This window comes from Thamnophis sirtalis, unplaced genomic scaffold (genome assembly GCF_051295495.1).
Source record: "Thamnophis sirtalis isolate CommonGarterSnake01/CBP01778 unplaced genomic scaffold, rThaSir2_p1.2 scaffold_2, whole genome shotgun sequence".
NCBI classification, from domain to species: Eukaryota; Metazoa; Chordata; class Lepidosauria; order Squamata; family Natricidae; genus Thamnophis; species Thamnophis sirtalis.
In genome coordinates, this window is record NW_028261382.1 from 176,315,453 (window position 1) to 176,326,420 (window position 10,968).

The 10,968-nt window shown below is 42.0% G+C and overlaps 1 protein-coding gene across 1 annotated transcript in view; it reads right to left on the bottom strand.

The window, feature by feature from the left end:
- TNFRSF11A (TNF receptor superfamily member 11a) overlaps positions 1 to 10,968 on the bottom strand; it is a 39,257-nt gene continuing 28,289 nt past the window's right edge. Inside the window, exons 6-10 of the mRNA XM_087707567.1 lie at positions 9,303 to 9,394; positions 8,075 to 8,197; positions 6,083 to 6,135; positions 4,289 to 5,099; positions 1 to 1,956 (exon numbers count right to left, since the gene is read on the bottom strand). Of these exons, the coding sequence (XP_087563693.1) occupies positions 1,562 to 1,956; positions 4,289 to 5,099; positions 6,083 to 6,135; positions 8,075 to 8,197; positions 9,303 to 9,394 (1,474 nt within the window). The 3' untranslated portion in view covers positions 1 to 1,561. The remainder of the gene's footprint in view (positions 1,957 to 4,288; positions 5,100 to 6,082; positions 6,136 to 8,074; positions 8,198 to 9,302; positions 9,395 to 10,968) is intronic.

The following is a 10,968-nucleotide window of genomic DNA, read 5'->3' on the forward strand; positions in this document are numbered from 1 at the left end:
GGCACGGTTTTGTCACCGCGGTTTAGTCAGACGCGCTTTTGTCGTTTGCGCATTTGTGGTGGAACCGTTTCCAGGTTCCAGATCTCTGCGGATCAGATCTAAGCAACCTGCGGGCCGGATTTCATGGCCTTTGAGTTTGACATTCCTGGATTGTTGTTAAGTTACTTATCTAAAATATACAACCCCATCTTCCCTGCCTGTCTTGGGAAAAAGTGCTCACGAGCAGTCAGTCTTCTTTTTCGCCATTAATGAGAATATGGTAGGAAGGAGTTGTGGGTACACACAAAGCGTTAAGTTTTATTGCTTTAATTTGGAATCCCGGGCTTCATAGCAATTGAAAGACTGAATGACGGGGATGTTCTATCAGCACAACTCATAGTTTGCTACTCCTTCAGTGGCAAACTTTTCAAAAAGTGCCACGCAACCCAACAGGAGTGTAGTGTGACGTGAAGCTAGCTCTCACTGAGAACCGAGAGCAATTCCAATTTCCTTTCGAAAAATTTAGGTTAGCAATAGCAGTTAGACTTATATACCGCTTCATAGGGCTTTCAGCCCTCTCTAAGCGGTTTACAGAGTCGGCATATCGCCCCCCAACAACAATCCGGGTCCTCATTTCACCCACCTCGGAAGGATGGAAGGCTGAGTCAACCCTGAGCCGGTGAGATTTGAACAGCCGAACTGCAGAACTGCAGTCAGCTGAAGTAGCCTGCAGTGCTGCATTTAACCACTGCGCCACCTCGGCTCTTTAGCCATGGACAAACATTTAAAGTGATGAACACGAGATATTTTAAATGGAAAAAATAAAAGAGAGGCAGAAATCTTATCTGAAACATCAGGACAGACAAAACTAATGTATGTTTTACTGAATTTTCATCTGTATTTTCCTACAGTAGTTAAGTTAAGGCACCTGTTAACGTTGCCACTGTACATAAACAGGAGCTACTGTTCTAAAAATCCTCTGGATGAGCCTTAAGCAGCATGTGTCAATTCCATAGGAACATAATCCTTGGCACCTGGAAGGACAGCAGTGACACAACGCACCTCATCTCTGAATCCCCAAACGCTACTCTTTTCTTGGAAAACCAAAATATTCTACATAGCATTAATAGTATTCAACCGTCTCCGCTACCATTTTTTACATTGGAGCAAAGAACTCCCTTGTAAGCCAGCAGTTGGAAATCTGACATCTCAGTAACCGACGGAAGGCTTCCTTTGCTTAATTAGTGCTATCTGCATCTGTTTTAGCAATAGCAGTTAAGACTTATATACTGCTTCATAGGGCTTTCAGCCCTCTCTAAGCGGTTTACAGAGTCAGCGTATCGCCCCCACAGTCTGGGTCCTCATTTCACCCACCTCGGAAGGATGGAAGGCTGAGTCAACCTTGAGCCGGTGAGATTAGAACCGCCGAACTGCAGATAGCAGTCAGCTGAAGTGGCCTGCAGTACTGCACCCTAACCACTGCGCCACCTCGGCTCTTCCAGATTTCCAGATCGTGTTCAGTGAATGGTAGTTGACTGAATACCAGTAACGAGCATTAGTCTGCATCGCTGCACCATCTCCTTTAAGAATATCCTGGCTTCCCTTCCTCTTGTATAGGCTGGGAGCCTTCAGAAGAGAACGGCGTCTTCTGGCTTTCACAATTCTCTTCTTGACCAATAGGCCCGAAAGTCCTCCTGTATCCTTCTACGGTGCTTTGAGGTTCTCCAGATTCCATGCTGTGATACTTATCGATTTCGGCACATTTTTCTTTATACTGCTCAGCGTTGCCTGCAAAAGTCTCACAGCGGTGTAAGTTTTCCTCTTGCACTGGGTTCCCCAGGCTGTCGTCACTTGATCCAGGAGACATTGATCCTTCCTGGGAGTTCTGAGTAACGTAGACAAAAATAATTTCGCCCTTAAAATTCATGACTTGTCCGCTTGAAATGAATGTAGAGTTCCCGTTTCCTGTCACATTTCCTAAAAAGGGGTCAAGGCAGAGGGGAATAAGTGCAGACATAATTAATATGACAATAAGAGAACTGCAACTAGGCAATATTCCAAGAAAGGATGTAGTTTGTGCAAAAATAAATAATAATTTTTGATTAATAATTTAGAGTGGTGCAAAAACTATAGAAAATTATGGGCTCCTGATCCAAAATAACTAGGAACTGAAGTAGAGGAAGAAGGATGAGAAGAATTATATTGCTAAGGAATTAATTACCAGAAGAGGAAAATTTTGAAAATGCAACATATTTTCCAGGCCTCGTCCAACATTATGGGAATGTTGTGTTCACTGCATGAGTTTCTCGCCCATCTGCTCCTGAGATTCTTCCAAATATTTGAATTAAAGAGAGTGCAGAGGTTAAAAAAGGGAAGGGTCCCTATTCTGGTCCACTGATAGATCCCACTGAATTCAATGCTTGGAAATCACTGGGATTGACTCTGCAAGTGGTCCTTGTTTAATGCCTACTTGTACAGTGTACAATCTCTAGTACAATCTTGTACAATCTCTAGTTCAGTGTTTCTCAACCTTGGCGACTTTAAGTCCTGTGGACTTCAAGTCCCAGAATCCCCCAGCCAGCTGTCGCTGGCTGGGGAATTCTGGGAGTTGAAGTCCGGACATCTTCAAGTTGCCAAGGTTGAGAAACACTGCATTAAACACTGTCATTTATCAAGACCTTGGAAGTGTGCCTTCTCTATACCGCTGCCTGGAATGAATTATTCCCACGTTTAATGAATTGTAGTTATTATTGCGAATATTCCATATTTTGTTTAGCAGGATAACAGTCAAGCGGGAGAGAGAATAATTATTCATCAAATTATCCTGAAAATATTGTTCAAGTGCTTCTATGCAACAATCTTCTCTACACTCGCAATTAAACTACAGTGTCTACTATTATAGTTAATTGCTGGTCAGCTGTAAGTGATGAGGGCCACAGCCCAGCATATTTGGAAAATGTACACTATAGTATAAAGGGTGCCATAAAAAGTATGACTAATATTTTCATCTCCTTTAGTTGTACCTCTCTATTTGTAATTGGAGGTTCACTGTGGATTCTGTTTTCCTTTCAACCACCACCACAACATTGGCTAGCCAAGTTGCTTGACCAAAGTAAAGACTGCCAAAAAGCATACTTTGTTTGCTGGGTGGAGAAAAACCACTGGCACCAGAATATAATCACATTGGGCCCAACATTTCCAAAATCCCAGAGAAAAAATGTTATTTAAATGATCTTTAAAATTAACTTCTAGATTAACACGCAGAGCCGAACTTACTATGAAGCAATATGAAGTAATTGCTGTAAACAGGATTTTCCACTTTTCTGCCTCTAGCTTCAATTTTTATACTGTAGTGTCAAAAAATGAGTAAAGAACAGATGTCATTTCAATGTTCAGACTTCATTTGACTTGCCTTTCTTCTCCGTCTCCTGCATTGACCTCAGGAATTGTATATACTGCTACGTACATCTATGTATGTCGTCTTTACTTCAATACAGAAATTGTTTCCTATTTATTTAATTTCCCAACAAAATCTACTCAGATCTCTTTGTCTTCCGTATAAATATTAACAAAACCTGTCTTTATTTAGCTTTTTTTCAATATAGAGTGGGTACTGCAATCTGCTCTGTAGGTGCTGAATAATATCTACCCCCCCCCCCTCCACACACACTATCAATAAAAGCATGCAGTGTGGTGGCTCAGGAGTTAAGAGAGTGGGCATGTTGGCTGGAATAGCAATAGCAATAGCAGTTAGACTTATATACCGCTTCATAGGGCTTTCAGCCCTCTCTAAGCGGTTTACAGAGTCAGCATATCGCCCCCACAGTCTGGGTCCTCATTTTACCCACCTCGGAAGGATGGAAGGCTGAGTCAACCTTGAGCCGGTGAGATTAGAACCGCTGAACTGCAGATAACAGTCAGCTGAAGTGGCCTGCAGTACTGCACCCTAACCACTGCGCCACCTCGGCTCTGGAAACAGCAGGCCAAGTTTGAGACCTGAGCGCCACACAATGTATGAACTTTCGTCCTCACCCCAGCTCCTCAAAACACCTAGCAATTCGAAAGCATGCCAATGCAAGTAGATAGAAAGGTACCACTTCGGTGGAGAGGTAACAGCGCTACGTAAAAGGTTAAAACAGCGCTCTGCGGTGTAATGCTGACCCCATGACATTGGAAATGTCTTCAAGCAGCCCTGGCTCAATGGCCTTGAAACGCAGATGAGCTCCGCCCCCTATTGTCGTCGATGACTCGCGGAATAGAATCCATTTTTAAACTAAGGAAAAAAGTGGGCTTCGTATAGAGGGCTTACCGGATGCTGCTGGTGGATCTGAAGCATTGCAGCTTGACTCCGATGTTCTTTTTGTATTCTGGTCCTTTCCATCATCAGGTGAGTCACTTTGGTCTCCAATATTGTTTGGCGACCCACTTTGGTCTAGCGAAGAAGATTTCAAACCACAGGGGCCTAGCAGAGGAGATCCATTTTCTTTTAAGGAATCTGCGGCATCGTCCAGTTCATTAGGAGGTCGTCTACAAGATGAGCTGGGAAAGCTATACTTTTCTTCGGACAATAGCCGGGAAGTAGCTGCGTCTTCATTATCAACCTCTCTCCTCTTGGCACAAGTGAAATGGTTACAAGGACCCGGCAGGTATTTGTGTGAGGAAGCCTGAAGAGGATCCATCGCACATGGCGGGTCTAAGCAACAGCAGGGTCCTAATTCGTCCAGATTTTCCGTTCCGGTGAAGAAGTAATTCAAGCTGTCGTTCTCTCCCACTTCTAGCGGTTCAGAGAAGGGTGATGTGGGTTTGCTATCAGATTGGCTGACTAAAGGTAAATAACACTGCCCGTGGGATGCTTTGTCTGTGTATTCATCTTCCATAGGAATCTGTCTCAAGTGGTCATCTTCAGAGATGGTAGTTAGAAACAATGGCGGGAAATTTCCTCCTGACCCGTAAAGTATTCTCTCAGGATCATCTTTTCTACCCAGGAGGTGATCACACGGGTAATGCATCTCATCTGGAAAGCAATATTTGTCAGGATCCACCAAATACGTGTCTCCCAAAAGCTGAAGGCCAGCAGGATGTGCTGCGTTTGTGTTTACAAATGTATCACAAGAGGAATCCTGCAAAGAAAAGAATAGACCGTCTCCTATAGTAGTAGTGATCATCTGTTAAGTAAACCCAGACAAATTGCAACCAATTTTTTAAAAAATTCCTATGGCTTAAAGCCAAGGGAGTCTTTGTGGTTTTTCCGTTTCTTATACTTCCATCATTTCCTTTTGACCTTATGTCAACCAAACAGTTTTACAAATTACAACTTTATTTCACCACTTAAAGAATTCTCCAACAAACAAAGATATCGGAAGAGAGCAAACCAGGAAAAAAACATGAAACGGCCCTCACTACAGTCACTCGCGCCTTTGTGACCTCTAGACTGGACTACTGCAACGTGCTCTACATGGGGCAGCCCTTGAAGAGCATTCGGCGACTCCAGCTTGTCCAGAATGCAGCCACGCGAGCGATCGTGGGTGCACCTCGGTTCACCCACGTAACACCTATCCTCCGTGAGCTGCACTGGCTGCCTATTGGTCTTCGGATACGCTTCAAGGCGCTAGTCATCACTTATAAAGCCCTTCATGGTATTGGACCTGGGTACTTGAGAGACTGCCTGCTGCCAATTACCTCCTCTAGACCGATTAGATCCCACAGATTAGGCCTCCTCCGAATTCCATCCGCCAGCCAGTGTCGACTGGCGACTACTCGGAGGAGAGCCTTCTCTGTGGCCGCTCCGACCCTCTGGAACGAGCTCCCCGTGGAGATTCGCACCCTCACCACCCTCCAGGCCTTCTGCAAAGCCCTCAAAACCTGGCTGTTCCTACAGGCCTGGGGCTAAAGAATCATTGCCCCTATCTCAAATGGTATGATTGTTGCGCTTTTTAAATTATGTATTGTTGCGCGTTGTTTTAATTTTTTTGTCTGTATCCCCCTCCCTTAGTTGAGTTGTGAGCTGCCCTGAGTCCCCTTCGGGGGAAAAGGGCGGCATATAAATAAAATAAACATTCAAACATTCAAAAGGTATAAACATCCATAAAGTCTTAGAATTCACCTTTTTCCCTTTAATTTGGTGGCATATTTCCTGGGCCCAGTATTGTAAATCTGCTGGAAGGAAATATAGAAACAGTTTTCAGTTAGATTCTAGCATTTTAGCAGAATATTAGTGAACCACAAATGCAACTATACATATTATGGCTGGCTAAATATAAAAAAATATAAGTATAAGTATAAAAGTATAAGTATAAAAAAATCTTTACAAAAACACTTATAAACATTCAATATTAAAGATTGGACTGAACTATTTATTCACAGTGAACCATCAGAATGAGACATATTATCATAATAGATAATATAACATTACATTTTCTCACAGAGTGAAGCGCACTTAAAGTATTAATTTCAATAGACTTGTACACTTGCTGTAATTGCGTTCACTGACTTAAGAATAAGTGATAAAGATGACACATATGGACAAATTAAGAAAGCTTGCATAATTCATTCTTAAATATTATGGCATCAATTTGTTTTTAAGTATACTTTGCTAAAAATAGTTTGCTTTTGGAAGGGTTTGTGGTAAAGTGTGAGTTGCAAAATGATTCCCGATACCCCCCTTCACTCTACAAATGGAAGATGTGTCTATCTCGACAATCTACCCATGACTAAAACAGAACATTCCATATCACTTGGGTCTTTGTTCCATATCATGTGCCATCAACTTATGACTGACTTGCTAATGACCTAGCTATATGCGGGTGATTGGTTGGCTAGTCTGTTGGAAGGAATATCACATGAATTACCAAAAGAACAATTGTGTGTTTGTGTGCGTGTGTGTGCGCGTGCGCGCGCACACACACAAACACACACACACACACACACACACACATATGTATTTAGTGTCACAACCCCTGGTATGCCCAAATATGGGAGGAAGTTCGCTGCTTCCATTCTCTGTCGTTAAACATTAAACACCTATGGATATAGCACTTTTCATTTAATTCTGGCTCAAGAAATAGCTTGAGAGAGTTACTCCTCAAGTTGTAAGAGGGACAGAGTCCTTAGCTGTAGATCGGGGTTACACAATTGGCAGCCTTATGTGTGTGTCCCCCCCCCCCAATTTTTCATGCAACACAGACATTATTAAATACATAGGCAGTAATCACAATCACAACTCTATTTAATTTAAATTCTAACTTGAATATCTCAAACTTGGATTTTTATCCTGCCTGCAGCACAGAGGTGGGTTCCTACCAGTTCGCACCTATTCGGTAGAACCGGTTCGTCAAATCTACCGAACCGGTTAGAAGAGGTTCCACCAGTGGACCCGGAAAGCAGGCCACACCTACAGAAGAGGTTCCAAAGATTTTTGAAACCCACCACTGGTCCTTGGATATGATTATTCTATACTCTCATGCTCCTATTTATCAAACTCAGTGCCTCTGTGAAAGGTAAGGATGACTCCTGCGTTTGTGGTGCAATCAGAACATTGCGTGTGTTGAAGTTGTTTTAACGCAAACCAAAGATGCCTTTTAAAGAACAAGCTTACATCCTATTCTTATGCAGGCCAGTGCTGCGTGTGAGGTCATTTAAGGTGGTTCTGACAAGTGTCGTCGGCATCTTCATATCCGGTCACATGGGCGGCAAGCCACTCCCATCCGGTCACATGGGTGGCAAGCCACTCCCACAAAGGAGGCCACACCCACAGAGTAGGTTCAAACAATTTTTGAAACCCACCACTGCTGCAGCAACTTCTTTGCTCTGGCCTCGCTTTTTCAGCTGCAGCTGCCAAGATTCCACCCCAAAACCAAGTATGACTTTCCTTCAGCCTAGAAAACATTACACGCTTCTGCACACCCTTAGATCACAAGGGTACATTTGTGAAAACTGCAATGCAACGCCTAAAAGTTAGAACTTAAATGATATATAAAAAGAAAAATGTAAAAAAAGTAGCCTGACTTTTATAATAACCAAATTAAGAGATTTAAATAAAAAAATGTCTGTTAAATGTAGTTTTTATAATAATATAAGGTCGTTAGGTGTTACATACCTGTCAGTAGTTTCCCCTTACTTCGATAGTATACAGTAAGGATAATTATACCAGCCAAGGCAATGAGGAGGAATGGAACAATCAACACGTAAAATAATTTCTTGTTTTCTGGAAAATGAAAAACTGACAATGAATTATAAGGTTCAGATTCAGGAAATATCATTTTGGATCTGCTTTTTAAACAAAAAAACAAACCTGCTCCTTAATCAAATAGTACAGGGGAACATTATTGAAAATAGAAACATGATAGGACAAACTAGAAGCTGGTTATAGTTTATCGTACGTGCAATTTTCAATCTATGCTTGCACTATTTGTGTCCTGAAAGATAATTCACACACACCCTACCCACATCTAAGATTAACTTTTAGCCATGAATTTTCATGCTGGGAAACGTAGAGACAACGTTAAGGTATTTTGAAGGTATTGTGCATGGCCCACCTCATTTTGGAGTAAGCCATACTATGGTCCTGTATGAAACTGCTGAGCTATAGACACAGAAATAGTTCAAGTTGTTGTTGATTATTTGTTGAGAGTCCAACGTATCTGAGTACATGAGGGGCAGAAGAACAAGAATAGGCTCTATTCCATGGGTACATCAGAGGTGGGTTCCTACCGGTTCGCACCAGTTCGGTAGAACCGGTTCGTCAAATCTACCGAACCGGTTAGAAGAGGTTCCACCAGTGGACCCGGAAAGCAGGCCACACCTACAGAAGAGGTTCCAAACCTTTTTGAAACCCACCACTGGTCCTTGGATATGATTATTCTACACTATCATGCTCATATTGATAAAGCTCGGTGCCTCTGTGAAAGGTAAGGATGACTACTGCGTTTGTGGTGCAATCAGAACATTGCGTGTGTTGAAGTTGTTTTAACGCAAACCAAAGATGCCTTTTAAAAAACAAGTTTACATCATATTCTTATGCAGGCCAGTGCTGTGTGTGAGGTAATTTAAGGTGCAAGTGTCGTCGGTATCTTCATATCCGGTCACATGGGCGGCAAGCCACTCCCATCCGGTCACATGGGCGGCAAGCCACTCCCACAAAGGAGGCCACACCCACAGAGTAGGTTCGAACAATTTTTGAAACCCACCACGGTCATAGCATTACTGAAGCTATTGAGCAGTTCATCATATCTTGGGATGAAACCAAGATAAAGGGTAACTTAAAATTATAGAATTGCCAGAAAAATCTTAAAATAATATGGTTCAGTTGGTGCTTTTATATTTACCATCTTCTGAATGTTTTTTCTCTTGGATCTTACAAACTGCATCAGACCAACTGTTCCCAGGAATCTTTTCCTCAGTTCCCAAAGCTGTGCAACTAAATGAAATAAAATGGAATGATAAATTATATTGTTTGTGGATGAGACATGCCAATAAAGTAAAGTATGTTTTGGAGAACATACTAACAGCATAAAGAGGTAGTGAGGCAATGCTTAATGCAATGGCATTCATACCTCACGTTGTATTTCCTTTAGTAAAAATTATTTTTGTTCTTTAGATATGATAGATTCCTGCCAAGCCTATAAGGTGGATCAGATCAAGAATCAGATTCCACAGGAAGACTAGAATAATATTAAAATACCGTAGGCTATAATAACAGAATTTTATAAGCCTTATACTTTACTTCCCCTCCTTTTTATATCCCAGTGAACTAGGAAGAATCCTACATTGATTTGATTTGATTGATTGATTGATTCAATCAAATCAATCAAAATCAAATCAATCCTACATGATATTTTCCAAATACCATCTTGTTTCCCGTGACCCGCCAAAAGGACGAACGACAAAACCGCGCCCGACTAAACCGCGTCGCTAAAACCGCGATGACATCAACTCGGCGACCACAGCGCGGCGACAACAGCGTGAAGACAGAAGGGTGTTTTACAACAGCGCGTCGACAGAAAGCCGATTTAACTTAAGGTAAGGGTTAGGTTTAGGGTTAGGTTTAGGGTTAGGTTTAGGGTTAGGTTTAGGGTTAGGTTTAGGGTTAGGTTTAGGGTTACGTTTAGGGTTAGGGGTTAGGTTTAGGGTTAGGTTTAGTTTTACAGCGCGCGTCTGTCGCCGCGCTGTTGTTGGCGCGATTCAGCGCTCATTTGTCGGAGCGCTTTAGAACACACGGTTTTGTCACCGCGGTTTAGTCGGGCGCGGTTTTGTCGTTCGCCCTTTTGTCGGTGAACCCTTGTTTCCCGGGATTTAAAGAACGTTTTAACCCTCTTTGCTTATATATGATGATTCTTCCTTATTTCCCCAGAGTCACCTGGACTCTCTACAACCTCTCCCATAATCCCCCACCGTATGGGAATGGTATGGTCTATCAGGCTATCTGATCTGGAAAGAAGCAGAATGTACAAGGCTGACATGGATATTATGACAAAAGAGGAAAAAGAAAAACAATTTCATATATACTACTTAATATCTAAGGAAGTTCAAAACCAAATTTGTAAATATTTATTCCTACACTGTTTAATCCTGTTAGTCTCATATGGGACTGTGAGAATTAATGATCAGTAAGGAGGCCTGTTGGTTTTCTACAGCAAGCCAATGATTGCATTTGCATATATAGATCTAACACTATGCCAGAATTTTTAAAGCAAGTTTTGTTGAGTCAGGTTATCATGACATATCATAACAGTAACATTATGTCATAACAGATGGGTTTACAATAAATTGCATTACGCTGATCGCTAATTGCTACTCAGTTAAAGCAATTTTAAAAATACTTCAAATCAGAGTTCACTAACGTTTCTGGCTTTTTAGACTGGTGTGTGTGGGGGGGGAGAGGGGATGGTTCCGTGCAAGTAGCCAGCAATTTAGCAATTAGCAATTTAATAAATTTGTATGCCGTCCAATCCCATAGGACTCTGGGCGGCTTACAGAAAGATAAAAATTAAA